The sequence below is a fragment of the Phocoena phocoena genome, chromosome 19 (assembly GCF_963924675.1).
Source record: "Phocoena phocoena chromosome 19, mPhoPho1.1, whole genome shotgun sequence".
Taxonomy (NCBI): domain Eukaryota; kingdom Metazoa; phylum Chordata; class Mammalia; order Artiodactyla; family Phocoenidae; genus Phocoena; species Phocoena phocoena.
This window is the reverse complement of record NC_089237.1, coordinates 48,089,184-48,109,704: the sequence shown is the minus strand read 5'-3', so window position 1 is coordinate 48,109,704 and position 20,521 is coordinate 48,089,184. Positions and strand designations below refer to the sequence as shown.

General features: G+C 53.5%; 1 protein-coding gene across 2 annotated transcripts; it reads right to left on the bottom strand.

Annotated features, from left to right (window-relative positions):
- Positions 1–1,412: 1,412 nt before the first annotated feature.
- CTNS (cystinosin, lysosomal cystine transporter) lies at positions 1,413–20,380 on the bottom strand. 2 transcript variants are annotated; one of them, XM_065897158.1, is made up of 12 exons: positions 20,299–20,380; positions 17,469–17,548; positions 13,438–13,516; positions 12,170–12,254; positions 7,705–7,808; positions 7,456–7,587; positions 6,438–6,537; positions 6,228–6,347; positions 4,995–5,165; positions 3,099–3,216; positions 2,720–2,834; positions 1,413–2,353 (listed from the first exon to the last, which is right to left on the bottom strand). In XM_065897158.1, the coding sequence occupies exons 2-12, from the start codon at positions 17,527–17,529 to the stop codon at positions 2,317–2,319; spliced, it is 1,122 nt and encodes a 373-aa protein (XP_065753230.1). In that variant the 5' UTR covers positions 17,530–17,548; positions 20,299–20,380; the 3' UTR covers positions 1,413–2,316. The 2 variants fall into 2 exon arrangements, with proteins under 2 accessions (XP_065753230.1, XP_065753231.1); XM_065897159.1 differs by lacking the exons at positions 1,413–2,353; positions 20,299–20,380 and having other exon boundaries at positions 2,701–2,834; positions 17,469–17,529.
- Positions 20,381–20,521: the final 141 nt, after the last annotated feature.

Here is a 20,521-nt window from a genome sequence, read left to right as displayed (position 1 = left end):
GCTCTGCAGTGCCTGTGCCCCATCCTTTTCCCTGTGTTTCCCAGCGGGGATTCGACTCACTACCAGAGACGCTATAAAGGTTTGTCCGGATGGAAGCCAGGCAGGCTCGCAGCTCACCCCGTTGCACTCCCGCCCCCCAAGGGGTGGGGGCCTCCCCAGGGTTCACCTACTTACAGGATTCAGATGAGGTTTGAGGCTGACATTTCAGGGCAGTTCTCAGGATTGCCATTTTCCTCTATGCCTTTGGGTTTAACGTTTGTATTTTTTAAATCACAACTTTGATACAAAGTGGTTTTATCGTACTCTTTGAAGATGCCAGTTCAACTTTCGAATTCGGCTAATTCACATCTGGGAATTACTCTCAGCAAGGGAACCAGCCTTGCTTTGGTTACTGTGGAAATGGGGCAGTAGGAAGCCACCCCACGTCTTGTGCCCAATAAACAGTGCTGGAATTCATTCATCAGAGGTCTTTGCTGAGACATGAGGTAGGGATATTTGGGGGTGAATTGTGAGAGAGCTTTGGTTGTGAGGCTGGCTGACTTGGCCCCTGCTGCTCTGGACGAAGCCCAACTATCCCCAAGGCCGCTGACGCTGTGCTTGCCCAGGGCCACCCGCGTGGGAACGTCTGGGAGTACCTTCACTGGAACTGGGCCAGGAACCCCCAACTTCCCTCGCATAACCTAGCCTCAGCTCCTATTGGGGAGGGACCTCATGGACACCAAGGGAGAACATCCACCCCCTAAGACTCTTAAGAGCATTCAGTTTAGCACAGCCAGAGATGCAGCCCCAAATGTTTCCAGGGGCTGTGACCTGAGGAGATGGGGGGGGGAAGCTGGGGAGCACTGAGGCCTTTGCTTGGCCCAGCACTGGCTGCATTACCAGCTCTGGGAATTGTTGTCACTCATGGACCCACCTAGCACTGCCAAGTCAGATTTTTGCAATCTCCCACCTTTAAAGTGTGGTACCCAATCACAGACTGGGTGGCCCAAATAAAACAGGCGTGTGGGCCTGGTCAAGCTGCAATTTCTGCTTTAGGGAAACAAGATCCTAAGTTCTTTGATACTTATACCTGGCTAGACGATCTGGAAGACTTCCTCCCCCACCCTTCTCCCACGTGCCCTTAAAGACCTCATCCAACCCGTGCTCACAACCACAGCCTGAGTGCCATGCCCTTGGTAATGCAGACAGGGTCCCTGCGGGACCTACCTGGCCCTGAGCAGGTAGGCATCTTGTGCCACCCAACAGAGCTCCCCTGATGAAATGCTGGGCCGGCACGCAGCCATCTTGGAATCAGCGAACTTCAAAATCCCACACATTTCCTTACACGAGTGACTGAGGCTGTCTCCCTAAGCCCCAAGGACTTGGTTCTGAAGCCAACACCCCTGCCTCCTGCATCTGGCAAATGCTCAGTGTGCAGAGGAAATGAATCAGGTTTAATTAAGGACAGAAGCCCCTCATGTTGATCTCGTGGTTAACTACGAGAGTGGATTGACAAGCTCATGGCATGTACAAGGCACGTCCTGGGACCCTCCCCTCCTCCAAAGGAAGGACAACTGCTTGGAGTGGGAAAGGAGGGGCTTTGGGATCAGGTTGGGCCCATAAGGATTGTGTAAGTTGGTCTTCAGTCCTTATCTGAGGCTCCTGAATAGCCACAAATTGGTGAGTCTCAGGTAGGGGTCTGGGGAGGGAAGGGGGCCTGCCCTCCCCGTCAGGGGAGCTGTTTTCACCACCTGGCAAGTCTAACAGGCGTCTAAGGCACAGACTGGTGTGTGTGTGTGTGTGTGTGTCCAGACTCAGGGTAAGGAGCAGTTGGAGGGGCTTGGGGCCTGACTATGGGTAAGTGGAGATAGGCAGCAGCAGAAGAAAGTAAGCCACTCACTTCCAAAACATCCCTCTGAAAAATCCAAAAGGGTCGTTAGTGTGATAAGGATCCAGAGAGTATTGGATGTGAGCCCAGTTCTGAACCAATCTGTTGGGTACCTCAAGGCTCAGAAATACTGTTTCTTTACCAGAGCCTGGCCTGGGCCACCTGTGATTGCAGTCGTGAAAGTGGGTTTACGTAGAATTGAGTGTCAGGACAGTGAGCGCTCAGAGAATGCAGCCTTCAGAGGAGGTACCCAAGGCCTAACCCCAAAGTCCTAGCCCCCCTGCCACCAGCACCAGCACCTCGGGTCTATTGGCCACGGCACCTGGCTGCTTGGTCTCTGAACACAGCAGTGGCAGCAAAGCACCCTTGGCTCTTCCAGCTGCAAGGTCAGTCCTTCAAGCTGCTTCCAGAAACACTCGTTGCTTGGGGCCAGGCCTTTGGCTCCAAGCTCAGTGCTCAATCCTGCCTGGGACGGCTGCCTGAAGCCTTGAAGAAAATAGAGATACAGCATCAAGATGCAGGAGGGCCAGATGCCTGGCCAGCAAGGCCTGGGAGGGGCTGAGACCTCTGGGGAGTCTGGGAGGGGCCGCCAGTGGTCTGGCCATTAATCTCGGCACACAGTCAGGTGCCTATCCCAGACGCAGGTTCCTCCCTGGCCTGGAAGAGTCCTGGACGAAAGCAGGCTGGTTCAGGTTCAAGGAGTTTGGCCCTGAGGAAGAGTGCTTCTCCGCATGGAGCCAGCCCGGCACTCCAGACGGCTTTTTCAGCCTTCCTGGTGGAAACTTGCCCACCAGGGCCCAGGGCCTGGGCTGTTTCCGCTGGGTCCCTGGGAGCTAGTTCAGCTGGTCATACCCTGGTTTCTTTCTGTACAAGCAGAAATGCTGGATGAAGAAGACAACATCGAAGAAGATGGAGAAGATGCCGAGGCCAAACTTGGTCGGGTCTCCAAAGATCAGCGTCCACTGGTCTGTTAGCAGCCAGAAGGGATGGGATTGGTTTTGGTTTTAGGTTGGCAGCCCCTGAAGCAGCTGGAGCACGTGGGGCTGCGGGGGTGGGGGGGGGCGGGGGTGCTCATCTGCCCAGGAAACCACAAATCCTCTAGCTGCCAAAGCCCGGAGGTGAGCCTCACCTTGGGGGCTGGGACTGGCTAGGATTCCCCGCGTGGGGGAGGGGTGGTTTCCAGGAAGCCTGGCCCCGCCCTGTGCCTCTAGCTGCCTGCCGGCTGACTCACCGTTGTTGTAGGATTGGAGGGACATCTGCAGGAGGCTGAAGCTGCCCCCAGTGAAGTCCAGAAGCACGTTGCCAATGCTCCAGCCCTCGGTGCTTTTGTAGTAAAAGTTCAAGTAGGCCTGGGCCAGACAGACAGATGGAGGGCGGTGAGGGGGCTGAGTGGCGGCCTCCTGCACCTCGTGACCGCGCTCCAAACAAGAGCGGCTCTCATTCCTCCCACTCATGCGCTTGGACCTCAGCTCCAAAAACACAGTGACCTTTGGGCTCCGACAAGCCTCGACTGAGGGCACAGTTTGGGCGGGTCCTGGGGTCTCCTCTGCGTGCTCAGCAAACAGCCCTCCTCCTCCTTCCCTTGCACCTCCCAAACTCCGGCAGAGGGATGGGGGGCTGCTGCCTCTCCATCTTCTTCAGCCCTCCTTATCCTGGCTTTCCAGCAACTCTGATTTTTCTACTCACCTTCAAATGGAGAATCTCCCCAAACTCAGCCTGGACTGAATTCATGTTGCGCTTATGAGCGTGGCCTGGGAGTCTGATGGCCTGGTTTGGAATCCCAGCTCCACCATCGGAGGAGCTATGTTACCGTGGGAGAGTGACTTGAGTTCTCCCAGCCTTAGTCTCCCCATCTGCAGAGTGGACTTAACTCCCTCCTCAGCCCTGGTTGGGCTCTAGGGCCTCCACCTCGGGCTTCCCAGGTCCAGCCCACTTGCACATCGCCCCTCTTCCTGCTGCCAGTGCCCTCTGGGCTTCTCTGACCGTTGACCTCCCTCCCCACCACCCGGGGGGACGGCTTGGCCTCTGTAGTGGTCTTCTCCCGGTTAGCCACCTGTCAGTTCCCCTTCTTTGCCCTCTCCCACCCTCTTCTGTATTTGCTGCCACCTCTCCAGTCCTGGACGGTTCCAAACATCTCTAACTGGGGCTCCTGCCTCCCAGGTTTCCCAGGCCCAAGCCTCCCCACGCTCAGGGACTGAGGCCCCACTTCCCCCAGAGCCATGCCCAGACTCTGAAGCCACCTTCCCAAGCGCCCTGGGACCTGGTCCCGCCTTCCTAGCTTCACAGTGCTCCACCCGCAAGGTCTTCTGTGCCTGTGCCTTTGTGCAGGCTACCCCGGCCTGGAGCGCCCCTTCTCTCTTGTCCACAGAACTGAGTCCTGCTCATCCTTAAGCGGATGGCTCTGTTTCCATGCCCTCCAGGGTACTGGCCCTGACCCTCGCTAAAATGCTCTCCTTCCCGGGCCCATGGAACACAAGGTTCCCTGTGCTGGGAAGGCGAGTTAAAGGCAAGGGCCTAGATTCAGCCTGCAGTTAGCAGTTCTTCTACACCTGACCCTCTCCCGGGCCATTCCGCCTGTGGGGCAAGCTGTGTTTGACTCTTAGGCTGTGTCTGACCCAGCTCTGAATAGGACTGTTTGAGTACTCGAGGGAGGATGCTAAGGGCTCACAACGAGGACCCTGAATGGTGGTGGGTTCCCCCCTCCCACCTCATCTTCTTGGTACCCTGCTGTGGCTCATCAGGGTCATCAGTTGGTGGTAATGGGTGGTGGTGGTAGGGTGGGGGGGCAAAGCTGAAGTCATTAGAAAGGTGGGGCTGGAGAGAGATGGGAGTGACTTGTACAACCCTTGACTCTCAGAGCTGAGCGTGAGTCAGAGAAGCGGCCACTGACTTCCCCGTGGGATTCCCGGCCCCTGGGAAGAGCAGGTACTGGTCACAGCCGGTTTTCTGTGAGGCCCCACTCCTGCTGGGCTTGCCGGCCTCCTCCCTGTAGCTTTCCATCCACATCTCACCCCGGCCAGAAGCTGCCCCAAGGGAGCCGGGTCCAGGGTCTGTGTCTCATCCCTCTCACGCTAACGGCCAGACCCTGGAGGTACCTGTGGAAAAGGCGGGCAGACCCTGGAGGTACCTGTGGAAAATACTTGACCAGCGTCACTGCCAGCTTGATGTAGGAGAAGCAGAAGAGAAACTGCAGCCACGTGGTGGCCCTGACCGTGGCCATGATCAGGGTGATGAGTGTGAAGAGCCAGGAGAGCACGAGGAAGCCGATGGCCAGCCAGGACACCCGCTGGTTGCCTCGCTGAGGATGAGACAGGGCAGGGGAAGGGATGGGTGGGGTGCAGAGAGCCCAGCACCAACTGCACCTTGTCACTATCAGGGTCTCTGGTTCCATCCTCTTGGACCTGAAGAGCCCGTTTGCTTCCTGTTCCCATGTTGCAGAGCGGGGTCCCTCTCAGAGCCCACCAGGAGTGAAGGGTGCTGGGGACATGGCCCCCATCATGCTGGAGGCCTGGCACCTCATCTCGGCCCAGGCTCCTTCCACGACCCCAGGGACCCTGACTGGCTCTGGAATCTCTTTCCCAAAAGCAGGCCTCCCTCATCTAACCTTCTCAGCAAATGGTAAGAAAACCTAGAAGATTCGTGAAGGTGGGGGCCAAACAGCTCTGGCCGGCCTTGTGTGTGGGAAGAGAACTCCCCAAGGGAAGTGGTGCACCCACAGGGAAGTGAAAGGAAACAGTAGCATCAGCGATGCCCTGAAATACGCACTAACTCACGACGTCCTTCCCTGCTGAGACAGCAGACAGCCCTCCAGCAGCACAGCTGTGCCCGGGCTCCTCAGCCCGGCCCCCAGAGCCCCCCAGGGCCTCTCCTGCTCCCTCCACCGCCACCCTTGCCACCCCATCTGCTCACAGTCCCTCTCGCTGCTCCCTGGCCTTCACAGTTCTGTCCGCCAGCTGGGGTGCCCCACCCTGGCCCTCTTCCGCATCGCCATGGGAACTTCACTCATCCCTCGGACCACAGCTCAGTGCCCTCTTTCCCCCTCCTGCCTGGCTGAGTCGCGGGGCCCACGAGCTACCTGTGCTCTCCCTGCCCGCTCAGCTCTCAGCCTGCTGGGTCATCACTGCCTCCGTCTGTGTCCCTCACCCCAGACCTGGGGCGGCCTGAGGACTTGGGCTTACGGGGCGTTCCCTGTGCCCAGCAACGGGGTCTGGATAATAGGCCAGCAGATGTGAGTGAGTGGACACATTTCCCTTCTGGGGGTTTCCATGTCTCCTGTAAAACGGCAGGTATGGGCTGCAGGTGCTGCCGGGTGCTGGCCTGGGCAGCGCGGGCTGCGGCGGGTGCCAGGGTCACTGCTCACCTCGTACAGGAAGCACTGCACGACGATAACCAGGGTGAGGGCAACCGCGTGCAGGCTGAAGAAGACGTCATTACTGTCCACGGGGTTCACGCCATTGGGGTATTTGAGGAGAAACTGCTCCTGTTTGGGAGTGGGGAGAAGCTGGGGGGTGAGGGGTGGCCAGACCACCGGACAGCTTGGACTGGGCTGCAGGGGTGAGCAGGGCGGTACCTGGATGGAGGGCACCCAGAGGAGGCCAATGTTGAACACGCTGTAGGCCACGAAGCCCATCAGGTTCAGGGCCACGAAGTCAAAGCTCAGACCCACGACACTGAGGAGGGGGGGCGGGGGGATGGGGAGACAAAGCAGAGCAGGGGGTGAGGCTAGGGGCCGCCGGGGGCTGGAGGGGACAGAGCTCCCAGCACACAGGAAGGAGGGCCTGGCTCCCTCAAGGAGAGCACAGTCCTCAGGTCCCTTTGCATGCCACCCCCAATGCCACCGAACCCCACCCTCCTGGGATTGTCTGGAGGCTTCCTGCAGAGAGGAGGCGCCTCCCTCCCTGGTTCCCAGCTCAGCAGCCCCTCAGAGGCCCACGTTCCTTGGTGGTCTAGGTGTCCTTGGTGCATGATGCCTGGGCCCTTGCCTTTTTTTGCGGTACGCAGGCCTCTCACTGTTGCGGCCTCTCCCATTGCAGAGCACAGGCTCTGGACGCGCAGGCCCAGCGGCCATGGCTTACGGGCCCAGCCGCTCCACGGCATGTGGGATCTTCCCGGACTGGGGCACGAACCCGTGTCCCCTGCATCGGCAGGCGGACTCTCAACCACTGCGCCACCAGGGAAGCCCTGGGCCCTTGTCTTTGAAATCAAGGTGGGCCGGTTTTCGTCTCTGAGGCCGAAGGATCCAACTCCTGCACTGGGGCACAACTTGACACTAATTCCTCCAGGGCTCCGTGGACCAGGAGCCCAGCAGATTCAGGTGGGCTCCTCCCACCCAGCCCCTTCCCCACCTCCACTGAGAAGCCCCATTGTGTTGCTTTTGCAGGGAGGGGCTGAACTGCACAAGAGACCAAATGCCCGGCCCTGCAAGTCCTACACAGGCGCTTAGAACTTTCACATCAGACCACTTTTAAGAAAGGACAGGAAGAAAGAAGAGCAGAGGGGTAAGTCAGAGCCCAGGCTGCCCACCGCCTCGTGGGAATGCCTATCCTACCGGCCCCAGGTGAAGCTGCACGAGAAGCTCCGTGGGTTACCTTTTCCGCCTCCAGTTGGCGATCCCCTGCGGGTAGAAGGAGACGGACCAGGCCACAAAGTAGATCCAGCCGGTCACTTGGTTTATGATGCTGACGACATTGCTGTGGATCACGGAGAAGAGTATCCTTGGGCTGGAGAGAAGGTGGGGACCGGGATGAGCTGGGGCTGGACTTCTGGAGGAAACCCCACGTGCCAGCACCATCCCCCTTCTCATCATTTAGGGCCCATACGGGCAGAGGCCAGCCTACCTGGTCTGGTTGGAGTGATTTCCGTGCAGATAAGTGGTAACTTGTCCAACATTTTGAGACGTCACTTGAAAAGAGGAATCTGTCACGCCGGGAGGGACCACAACCTGTTAGGAAAACTGAATCAGGTCCAGCGCCCCGGAGTTATTGGGACCCCAGCTCCAGGCCATGCACTAGGGAATGGAGGGACAGGTCACACACAGCCCCTGCCTTCTAGGAGCTTCCTAACAGGAGGGAGAAATGCCGGACTCATCAGCCAGCTGGAACCCCCACACATCAGTGTCAGACTCCCCTGGCTTATCTCTGAGGGATGGTGGGAGGGCCCTCTTCATCTCACTAGCCATTCGATCTCGGGCAACTTATTTGAGCTCTGATCTCGGTTTGCTTATCTGTAAAAGGGGATAACACAAGTGTCTACCTTACAGGGCTGCTCTGAACGATATAATGTCCATAAAGCTTACAGCACCGAGCCTGACACGCAGCAAGCTGTGAAGTGGTTACCGTCACTACTACCCTACGATGACTGCTATTACCTCTACTTCCGTTACTACGGACGGCTCTTCCAGATCCACAGAGGAATGTCTGCCCCACGCCCAGCCTGGCTGCCAAGCGACAAACAGAAGAGGTGCACACACCAGACGCCCGGCAGGGAGAACATCCTTACCCTCATTTCTGCCCAATATTCATAGAAAGCTCTGCTCCAAGAAACAGTACTTGGAGGCCTACCTGCAACTTCTGACCTCCCAATCATGCTTCCTGATGCTCTCAAATCCCGAGTGTGGCAGGGAGTGGGATGATACCTTTACTGAACCACACTGTCCCCCATCTCTCTGTTCCCTGGATGATGCTTCAGGCCCCGCCTTCCACCCATGTTGTGGGCACCGTGAGGATGCGGCTCACTGGATGGCAGTGGCTTCTTCAGGGACCCTTGAACACTGTCTTTCTGCTCTCATCCCCAGAAATCGGGGGCTTTGGCAGGACAATTGAAATGGCGTAAGTGGCTGCTGCAAAGCCTGGGATCCAGTTCGTGGCCGATGTCTCGTGAGCTACGTCTTCATGACACGTACTACTCTTGGCTCTTTTACTTTCCCATCCTCATTTGTTCTTATTTTTAGCAGATTTTCCTGGCAACTGTTGTTTGCATATTTCTAAGTGGCCACCAGGTCCCTTGTAGAACTAGGTAAGAGGAAAATCTTCCAATTGGAAATTAACTGATACAAGGCAGAATGAAATCATAACAATTGCTTTTAATTTTTTTATTAATTTTTATTTTTGGCTGCGTTGGGTCTTCATTGCTGGATGTGGGCTTTCTCTAGTTGTGTCGACGGCCTTCTCACTGTGGTGGCTTCTCTTGTTGCAGAACACGGGTTCTAGGCGTGCAGGCTTCAGTAGCTGTGGCACGTGGGCTTAGTTGCTCCGTGGCATGTGGGATCTTCCCGGACCAGGGCTCGAACCTGTGTCCCCTGCATTGGCAGGTGGATTCCTAACCACTGCGCCACCAGGGAAGTCCTGCTTTTAATTTTTTTTAATCAATAAACTTTATCTTTTAGAGCAGTTTTAGGTCCACAGCAAAATTTATTGCTATCTTTTTTCTGAGTGCTTTCTTTCTATGTGCCAGCTGCAATCCTAGACATTTCATACTTGCTACTGCTTTTAATCCTCACAGCCCTGTCAAGGAGACATTATTAACCTTCTGTCCACAGATGAGGAAACTGAGATGTGTCGGGGTGATGTACCTCACCTGTGGTTCACAGCGCAGGCTCCTAGACCGCCTGCCTGACCCCCAAGTTCTACCCAGTGGTTTCCAAAGGCACAGGGAGTAGACAGGAGTAGTTAGAGAAAGGGATGGGTCAAGGAGGCATAAGCCTGGAAGAGTGGGTTGGTGCCCAGATAGGTCATTCTACAAATGGATCTGCCACCATTACGCTAAAAAAAATTAAAAAAAAAAAATTGAACTAGGGACTTACCTAGTGGCGCAGTGGTTAAGAACCTGCTAACGTGGGGGACAAGCGTTCAAACCTTGGTCCGGGAAGTTCCACATGCCATGGAGCAACTAAGCCCGTTCACCACAAGTACTGAGCCTGCGCTCTAGAGCCCGTGCGCCACAACTACTGAAGCCCGCGTGCCTAGAACCAGTGCTCCACAACAAGAGAAGCCACTGCAATAAGAAGCCCGCACACCACAACGAAGAGTAGCCTCCGCTCGCCACAACTAGGGAAAGCCTGTGCACAGCAACGAAGACCCAACTCAGCCAAAAATAAATAAATAAATAAAATTCTTAAAAAAAAAAAAAGAACTATAACATAGGTGCAGAAAAGTGCACCTAGCACCCAGATCAAGAATTGGAACATTTCCAGACCCCAGAAGCCGTGTTCTGTTCCCTTTTGGTCACCGCTGATCCCAAAAGGAAACTAGTATTTTTTTTTTTTTTTTTTTACTATAGGAGTATTTTATTTATTTATTTGTACAGCAGGTTCTTATTAGTTATCTATTTTATACATATTAGTGTATACATGTCAATCCCAATTCATTCCCCCACCCCTGCCCCCGCTTTCCCCCCTTGGTGTCCATATGTTTGTTCTCTACATGTGTGTCTCTATTTCTCCTTTGCAAACTGGTTGGGAAACCACTCTTCTAACACCATAGATTTGCTTTGTCTGTGTTTGCACTTTAATCATACAGTCCAGGCTTTTTTTTTTTTTTTTTTTTTGGCTTAATGTTATGCTTGACTTTCACTTATTTTATTTATTTACTTAAATTTTTTATTTTATTATTATTTTTTTTTGCGGTACGCAGGCCTCTCACTGTTGTGGCCTCTCCCGTTGCGGAGCACAGGCTCTAGACGCACAGGCTCAGCAGCCATGGCTCACGGGCCCAGCTGCTCTGCGGCGTGTGGGATCTTCCCAGACCGGGGCACGAACCCGTGTCCCCTGCATCGGCAGGCAGATTCTCAACCACTGCGCCACCAGGGAAGCCCTCACTTATTTTTAAAAGATTAATCTTTCCCTTAGATGTTTGGCCCTTTAAGTAATCAGCGTCCTTTCCTCAGAGTCTAAATTTGATCTGTGGATCAAGCCAGACCTCTGAGGGCTAAATACCACAACCTGTTCTTAGAGCCAACGGCTTTTCTTACCCTGCAGCAGGCCTCATATCCCGGGGCAGGAGGGGGAGGCTGTGGGAAATGGCCCTATGAGATGAGACTCCCCTCTCACTCAGGTCCTTTAGGTAGAAGCTCTTTATCTGATCATGAGTCAATACTGTTTGCTTGCTAGGGGGCTCAGAGCTGATTTGCAGCTCATTTCTACAACCACACAGGGCCTCATGCTGAGCCTCATGGCTATCAATTTCATCCCTGTGTTCATCTTGTCTGGTTTCTTTTTCCCCCCTACTGATTTGTTTTAAAATCAGGTTGATTGGTAATTGGCTCAAAACCTTGGTAAGGTGGAAGCAGGGTATGTATTAACAGATAAATATATAAAGACTATAAATAGTCATCACTATTATATCAGACAGCCTCTGGGCCTCTGGCACTGGTTTTTGGAAATAACACTCATCCAATGGGATCTCAGAACAGTGCTTTGCAAACTTTAATGTGGACCCAAATCATCTGGGGAATCTTGCTTATATGCAGATTTTTAATCAGTAGGTCTGGGATAGGGCATTTCTAAAAAGTTTTAGCGGGGAGGGATAAATTAGGAGTTTGGGATTAACATATACACACTATTATATATAAAATAGATAACCAACAAGGACCTACTGTGTAACACAGGGAATTACATTCAATATTTTGTAATAACCTATAAGGGAAAAGAATCTGAAAAAGAATATATACATAAAAGAATATATATACATATGTGTATGTATAACCGAATCACTTTGCTGTACACCTGAAACTAACATAACATTGTAAATCAGCTATACTTCAATTAAAAAGAAAATAGGGGCTTCCCTGGTGGCGCAGTGGTTAAGAGTCTGCCTGCTGATGCAGGGGACGCGGGTTCGTGCCCCAGTCTGGGAGGATCCCACATGCCGCGGAGCCATGGCCACTGAGGCTGTGTGTCCGGAGCCTGTGCTCTGCAACGTGAGAGGCCACAACAGCGAGAGGCCCGTGTACAGCAAAAAAAAAAAAAAAGAAAAAGAAAAGATTTTAAAGCAGAGACAATTCTCCTAGTCCGTGGTTGCTCTTTGAGCAGCAATGTCTTAAAAAACCATCTTAAGAATTTCTTCTACATTCTCAGAACCATTTCTGCCTCAGATTTCTTACCATCACCTTCCTAATTCCATCTACATAGCATAAAAAGTCCATCCTCAAAGAGACTAACAAAGCCCAAATCTGAGATTTCTAGAATAATAGGACAGGGGCAGCCCACGGTATAAAACCAAGGTGGCCTATTTACACAAGCACTGAGTTAAAACATGTTTTGTTATCCATTAGTTTTCTGCCCATCAGTTATGATTCATTACTTACTTCATCAGGGAGCTGAAGGATAGTAATGTTTTTTGAACGAAATGTGATTTCAAAAGTGATCACCAAGGTTGCATTTAAAGGACGCCTGTGGAGGACAAGAGTCTGGTTACTGCTGAGAAGCTGTACTCTTTGAGATCTCAGCCAGCCCTCTGGATTTCACAGCAGGCCTGTCATTTCTCAAGCAATTAGGGTGAGGCACTGCTATGTGCTTGGCCCTGGGGGGTTGAGAGGTGGGGTCCCTGTGGCCAGTGAGAACACGAGAAGGTGGGAAACTGGCTGTGAATGCCACATGAGGTGTCCAGAGGCCGACAGGACCATGGCATCTGCTCTGGTGGGAAAGGCTTCTGAGAAGGGTCAGGTGGCAGGGAGCAGCATCCCCGGAAAGCAGTGAGATATGTCTGAGCGGGAGCAGCCCATAGGGACCTCAAGTCTGGGCTTAGGGGCCTGGAGTTAATTTGGAAGGCGGTGGAAAGCCGCTTAAGGATTCTGCAGAGGGGAGAGTTGTGCTGAGAGGGTGATGTGTCAGATTCACAAGGTGTCGATGTGCAGAAATGGCAGGATCTGGGGATGGAATGCGGGTCTGTTAGGGAGCCTTGGTCCCAAAGCTTTGGTTTGAGATCAGACGTCCCGGGAGAGGTGAGGGAAAGGGAGAAGGGTAAAGAGAAAAAAATAACAGCGTTCCAGATCTTCATCTTGGGGAATCCTCATGGCTGGGAGGCAAGAGTTGGACAAAGCAGGGAAGGATACAGAGGAGGTAGGCTCTCTGGCACGGTCTGGACTAGGTCGGCACCCTTGTGTGGGAACCAGCAGAGGGCAGCTAGAGAGACTCTCAGACAAGCCTCAGCAGGAGCGCTGCACAGTGGGATCCACCCAATGCAGTTGGATGTGATCTCAGAAGCACTGCCAAGCGACTTAGCTCCTTGCCCCCAACCTCCAGGGCTCTCTTCAAATATTTCGAACCTTGGAAAGGACCACTTGGAAGTCTGGCATCAATTGCTGGTCACTCAAGGACTCTTCTCAGCTGGGGAAAAGGCTCACGTGTCATCCTCCTCCCGCTGGAACCAAGGATTCAGCGGTTGGGGAGAGAGAGACTTTGGGACCTCGGTCTGCAGCCTAGGGCCACTGCCTTTCTTTCCTTGGCTCGTCTTAAAGTGAAGAGGCAAGGGCATCACACTTAAAATATGAACAGACTGAGCCGGGGGTCAGCCCTGACCCAGCTGTGGGGCGAACGAGCTGGGCTGAGGACAAAGCTGGGCCTGGGAACTTACGGGAGGGAGATGCTGACGTTGGTGGAGCTTCCATTTTCCAGCTTCACGGTGGGAGGAACAGAGAAGTTGACTGTGGACTCTGGAACGACCCAAATCAGTGGCATGAGTCATGAGGTCAGAGAACTCAGGCCCACTGAGACGCTGGGAGGAGGGCCCCTGACACTTGAACTTGAGAAGTCTGATTTATAACCACCTCTATCCCCTAGGCAAAGACTCTGAGATTCTGAGGGGCTAAGTAAGTGATGGGACTGGAAATGTCCTTGTTATGCTCTCTCCGCTCCTGCTGCCAGAAACAGAGGGAGACACAGGCCTGAGGAGGAGATGCTGTAACTTCCTCCTCTCCCACCGATGAGCTCCGAGGGTCTGTAGGAGTCACCCAGAAATAGAAACCATGGAGCCCCAAAACTGGTCCCAGTTTTTGGCCCAACTGGCCCAAAGAAAATCAAGCCACAATCTGGGACTGGAACACGTGGGCTTAAACCACTTCTCCAGATGGAAAGCACAATGGCTTCCTCTATTCATGGAGCTAAACTGGCCCTGCAAAACCAGTCCTGTCCCTTCCTGTAGTCTCAGAGAGACACCTGGGGCCCAGCTAACCTGTTTCTAAAGAACCGCCTTTGGGCTCCTGTACAAACCCAGCTCACCCCATTCATTGATCCCCTTCCGGAGGCTGACTCTGCTGGGGATGCGGGAGACTGGTGAACAGTACACAGTTGCACTATGGGAGATTTCTTCTTGGCATTAAGATGCTAACTCAGGAGGTAGACAGATAGGTCTCAGGGGTGAGGGAGGAAGCAGGCTTGGGAAACCAAACACTCCAGGGCAACTTGGCCACAGACCGGGAGTGAGTTAGCTTCTCTCTGACCTCTTCCTGTGTTCTCTGGGCAGTCCCGGTGCCCCAGGTGTTCTCAATGCCCCAGGCACGTGTCTACTTCACCTCCCTCACCTGAGGGCCTTCGCAGCCTAAGGTGTGATCATGAACATAGACTGGGCTGGGAAGTGGGGGTGTCCACAGGGGAAAGCAGGTGCTCAGTTTGATGAAGATGGTCCTTGTGTGGGTAGTGGCTACAGGTGGGGCCTAGGTCTCCCTCTTCCTCCAGGTCTCCCCAGACCCCTCAAAGGCAGAGACGAAGAACTGAAATTTTAGATGCTCAGGTTGGAAGGAAACTTAAAAGTTCCCTAATTCAACTTCCACTGTCTGAGCCCCTTCTCAGTCCTCCTCCCTAGTAGTTTCTCTTCCTCTGTCCGGACACCTCGGGGGGGGGTGGGGGGGGGCGGAGAGTAACCTCATCTCCTCCAAGGGAAGCTGCCAGCCTGAAACTTGCACTCCGGGGCCTGGCTCTGTGACCCGGGACCTCTCAGACCCCACCTGAGCCGCCTTGTCCAGGCTGGCCTGCAGGTGGATGCAGATGCAGGCTCTGGCCCATGCCTGCAAGTCTCCAAGCAGATTCCCACAGTCGGTTGCAGTCCCCACCCTGGCCCTTGGGAGGCCAAGCTGCTCAGAGCAGAGGAGGATGGTCCCCACCCACCACCCCCTCCTTAGGTATATCTCTGGGGCCTGGAGGCAGCTCTGCCCCTCCTTGTTCACACTCACCTCTCTCATACCAGCCCGAGGCTCTGTTCTGGGCTGTACAGCTGAGGTAGGAGGACTTACAGGGCCCTGCTGTTACTTTCTACCTAGAGCCTGAGGACCACATCAGATAAGCAAGACCCTGCCCAGGACAGGGATACTGAAAGTGATGCCAGGTAGCCACCCACATTCTGGGTCCCTTGGGGCTCTGCTGGGACTGTGGTCAGGGCGAGTGGGAGATCCGCATGGCCTTAACTCTTCCAGACTTTGCACTCTAAAAAAGGAGGTTGTGAGCTCTCAGAGAACCAGGTCAGAGTTCAACCACTTCCCCTCACTTAGCCCCAAGGAAGATGGCAGCGCTCAGCAGCTGAGCCTGGGCTCTGGGTCACACAGTTCCCTCCTGGCTCCGTCACTTCCTAGCTGTGTGACCGAGAGTAAGGTATTTAACCGCCCTGAGCCTCCATTTCCTCACCTGTGAAATGGAGAGCACAGCACTACCTCCCTCCCAGGGGCACTGTGAAGATAAAGCGTGGTGACGTCTGTGATGCAATTTCCACACAGCCAGAGTGTGAAATAATTGCTGGTGACTATTCTTATCATCATGTAAACCCTGCAGGACATTTTTTAGCCCAAGATGGGAGGCAGTTAGCAAGCTGGCATCATATCATATCCTGGGAAAGCATGTTTTAAAGTTTGCCCCAGGGCAGGAGTCTCTGGACACCACATCCGAATAACCAAATGAGTCTTGGTGAGACTACCTGAAGGTTCCCCCAAGGAGAGTCTTTGCATTTTAAAAACCAATCCTTATTGGCACATCTCCCACTATGCCTCCCACCCCATGCCAGCCACTCTGCTGTACTGTGAACTCCCATTCTGAAATTACTATAACAGTGAGAGACGGGCAACGTGATCCCTATTTCGGATAGAAGAAAGTGGAGAAACCCATGAGGGCAAGTGTCCTGCTCACACAGCTCAGAAACGGTAGAGGCAAGATTTAAACCTAGGCCAGCCTGGTCCAGAGCGCAGGTCCTTGCCACTAGGTGGCAGCACCTCAAGATTCCACCCAAAGAAGTCAGGGGCAAAAAAGATCTCATCATTGGTCCTCTATTACCACTCCCGAAAGCAGAAACAAGTTTGGGAGAGACTTCTACCCTCCTTGGGCCTAAGTCAGCCCTCTGTATAATCGAGTGGTGGCAGTTGGATTTGTTCTTCTTTCCTAGGGCAGTGCATTAGCATGACTAATGGAGCTTTATTTAAAGCAGGCCAAGGCTCATGTACACACTTTGGGGCCTTAGTCCCAGACAATATGATCTGGCAGGTCTGGAGTGGGGCTCTGGCATTCGTATGGAAGAACACCGGACTCCATGGTGTTCTTCCTTTCTTGGAAGAAACCTCTTCTTTCTCGGAACTTGCTTACCCGCAAGGTGTGACTACAAAGGTGACATGACTGATTGTTTAACAAACCTGGAAGAGCTGATCAGATGACCTGTGTTTTCTCAGAGGCTCAAGAGGCCAAATAATTGGAGCAGTGCACCCACTGCGCGTGGCTCTTGGGAAGCTTTGGCAAGGGTTTGCACAGTTCGTGTAAGGTTAATTTGGAAACTTTAGCTGGGGGTTTTAAGATGTATTTGATTTGTTTTTGGCTGCGCTGCAAGGCTTGTGGGATCTTAGTTCCCTGACCAGGGATTGAACCCGGGCCCTTGGCAGTGAAAGCACCAAGTCCTAACCACTGGACTGCCAGGGAATTCCCAAGATGTATTTGATTTTTGACAACAGCCAGATGATCAAAATAATGGGCCTGGTGTCCATGGAGGCTCTACGCAGCTTTTTGTGGAAGGAATTTCAGCAATGTTTGGGCAGTGGAGAATCGATGGAATGATACAGGCCTCTAAGGGCCCTGCTCTGAAGGTCAAGCCTCACAAGGATGCACAAACCCTGACGTGTTTTTCGACAACCAGCCTGAATTCTGTGAGGCCCCTAGCCCTGCTTCATTCTGGTTCCTCGGTCCCTGTCTAAGGGAAGAGCTTTCTTATCATACTGGGCGATGCCGGGCAGGCTCCTCAGGTGTCTACCGCTTGGCAGAACCAGGTGCAACAAGGTGGCCACCTCACCTGCTTCTGCAACATCTCCCAGGACCCATAACTCCCCTCTCTGAGGTCTACAGGGTGGGAACACAAGCTCTTCTCTACACATATTATCCCAGATTTTCAGAGGTCCACAGTTTGATGTTGGTGATACAGAAAAGGGAATAGGGACCCCGGGGCAGAAGGCTAATTATCTGTGGAACCATCTGGCTCCCTGTAAAACTCCTGGACTCCAGACCTCGGTCTGCTCCACTCGCTGGGTGCCCACCTGGCCAAGGGGCAGGCAGACACATGCAAGCTGGATGGTCCTGAACTTTTGGCGGCAAACAAGTCAGGCCACTTACTCCATTTCCCTCTTCATCCACTTCTAAACTTACCACATTTCTCTATGAGCTTCAGGGGAAAAAGGCTAAAAATAACCAGCCACCTCCTTATCATGTTCCTCGATTTCAATGAACTAGGAAGAAAAACAAACAGCAAGAGAAGTTCAGGTTAAAGTTGGATCAGCTCAGCAACAAGTGGACAATAAGCCACCTGGAACCATGGCACGGACAGTTCCTAAAGGACTTCCACTTCAATGGGCTTTGTATCACCAGCTTGGAGAAGGGGACCCCAGGGAGGACTTATCTTTCTTTGACATGTGGGGAAATGGGCTCAGAGAGGCTAAGTGGGTTGTGTAAGGTCCCACCCTGAGGAAGTGGACAAATGCTGAATTTTTCCCTCTTCAACTGCTTTGTGCAACCTAGTAAACAGAAAGAAAGAATGCAGCCTTATTGGCTGGGGGTTCTTTTTTCCAGAAGATATTAAAACTGTGGTCAGATATTTGACTTTGTGAACCTACAAACCTTAAGGAAATTAACTTCATTTCCTGTCCTGGGATAAGCGTCTATGGGTTAATGCCACCAACCGACCCTTGATTAGGACATTTTCGTTTAACAAGTGTCACTTCTCTGGGACCGGCGGGGATCATTCACAAAGGGGACCCAGTGTGGGACAAGCCCCAGATCAGCCCCGTGGCAGCTCATTGGTTAAGTGAAGGAGATGGGTTGCTGCGTACCCATAACCCCCACGCACAACAGGTGAACCAAGGGTCAAGATGGGGCAGGTGAGCTTAAGTATCTGTAACTTGGCTTCCACATGCTGCTTCAGTGTACAGTGCTCTGCCCCGCCACCTGTGACAGCCTCTGGGGATTTCTGCAGACTGTTGGAGAGCCACGAGAGGTCTGTGTGGAAACATCCCTGCCCCCCGCTCTGGTTTCAGTTTCCCCAAAAGGCCTCAAGAACCCTCCTGATACTCCCCTTCCTCGAAAAAGTCTCCCTGACTGCTTCAGCCTGCCTGACCTCCACTGCCCCTCCGTCTCCTCCAGGGGCCTCTCTGCCTGCTGCAGCTCCCCCGATCATTGGGTCTTATCTCAGGAGCTTTCCCACCTGCCGGCACCCATCTCCCCACTCTCTGGCCTCCTCTGGGGGCCTTGCCCTTGGCGCTGTATCCCCGTGCTCTCTGCCCCTCTGCTTTCTGTACCCTGACCTGCGGGAAATTGCTCTCCTGTGTATGTGGAATGACCCCCCTCTCATTCTTGCCACTCTCTGCTCTTCACACTTGCTGACGTCCTCAAGCTCAGGATTCAGTTTGTTCCCCAGGGCAGAGTCTGGGTTTTCCTTGAGAACTCAGGCGCAGAATCAGGCCTAACCGGCTCCTCTCTCATTCCACAGGATTGGAATGTAGACTGAGGAACTCAAACTCTTGGACAGCAGAAGTTCCCTGGTCCTAGACGCTGACACACCTTGGAAGAAAGACATTAGGACAGATATAAAACGAACTTGAAAGATATGTGGTCGATGACAATGTTTGAAAAAGATCAGGTTAAAATTATACCCAGGGACTTCCCTAGTGGTCCAGTGGGTAAGACTGCGCACTCCCAAACAGGGGGCCCGGGTTTGACCCCTGGCAGGGGAACCAGATTCCGCATGCATGCCGCAACTAAGAGTCCGCATGCCGCAACTAAAGATCCTGCGTGCCGCAACTAAGACCTGGCACAGCATGCATGCGTGCATAAATAAATAAAATATTAAAAATTATAATTATACACAAAAACTAGTGTTTTGTGAATGCTACGAGGTAGAAATGGAGAATTTCACCACAATGGGCTCTGTCTGACATGCTGCTCTTCCTGTGTAAGTTCTATTGATATATTCTAGGCCTCGCTCAGATGCCACCTGCTTCAAGAAGCCTCCCACTCCCAATCCCCTCCCAGGGGAAACCTGGGGTCAGGGGTTTCCTGTGGTAGCTCCACTTGGTCAGGTATCTGGTTAATCCTGTCACCTTTTGTACAACCCGGAACTCCCTGGATCTTCTTCTCTTGGAGAAGTAAAACAGATAGTGGCGAGGAATGTGTGCCCTGGAGAGTGACTGCACAGGTTTGAACCTGAGCTCCCCATTTATTAGCTGTGTGACTCTGGGGTGCTGCTTAACCTCCTCAAGCTCCAATTTCCTAAAGTGAAAACAGGGACAGTGGGAACTAAATCATAGGACTTAAATGAAATGACATGTTAAGCACCATTCGTGGTCCTTTTATCAGCAGTATTAAAATTTCAAGGGGAAGGGGTTGGTAAGAAAAAAAGGATGAGAAACAATGATGTAAAGTAAATACAGCTGTTGCCTAGGGCACTTAGCAGGCTCTCACAAAGCCTAGGTTGTAATTTTCCTCAACATTGTTGAAAAAGTCAGGGCCCAGTAGTCCTCCCTTCCTCCAGCTTGAAAGGCCCGGAGGGCGGGGCCGGGTCTCGTCCTGCCCACTCCCCCGTAGCCCAGCCCGGCGCTCAGCACCCCAAAAGGAGTTCCTGACGTGGTCCTCTCAGTGTCTCCCCTCTGCCAAGCAATCTGCAAACTCTGCGACCCAGATTCAGGCAGCAAGTAAGCAGAAAGCGGGGAAAGGACGCTAACCTGCACTGGAACAGAGCCTCCCACACCACCTCGCCAGCCCGGTGTCCCCTGCCTCCACTCACTACCACCCGAGCCCTTCAACCCGGGTGCTGTCCGGTGCCTCGAGGCCGGGGCTGGTGGCCGGGGAAGGAACCCTGGCGCGGCTGAGGGAGGCTGGATGCGCGGCAGGCTGCCCAACTGACTTGCTGTGCCAGTCTCTAGGCCTCAGGGGGCCCGCCTGGGAAACGAGGCGGGGAGGCTGTCGGGGCCGCGTCGGCTCTCACCTGAGGTCCTCTAGGCTCAGGGGACCGACCAGACGGGACGCAGGAGCCGCTTCGGACCGTACCAGCTTCCTCCGGCCGGCTTGACTTAGTGTGGGGCGGACCAGAAGTCACCTGACTCGAGCCACCTGATCCGCGGAGTACAGGTCTCGGCGCGGTGCACCCTGGGAGCTGTAGTTTTCCCGCGTCTCAGCGAGACAGTTTGGGGCTGGGGAGGAGCGGAGGG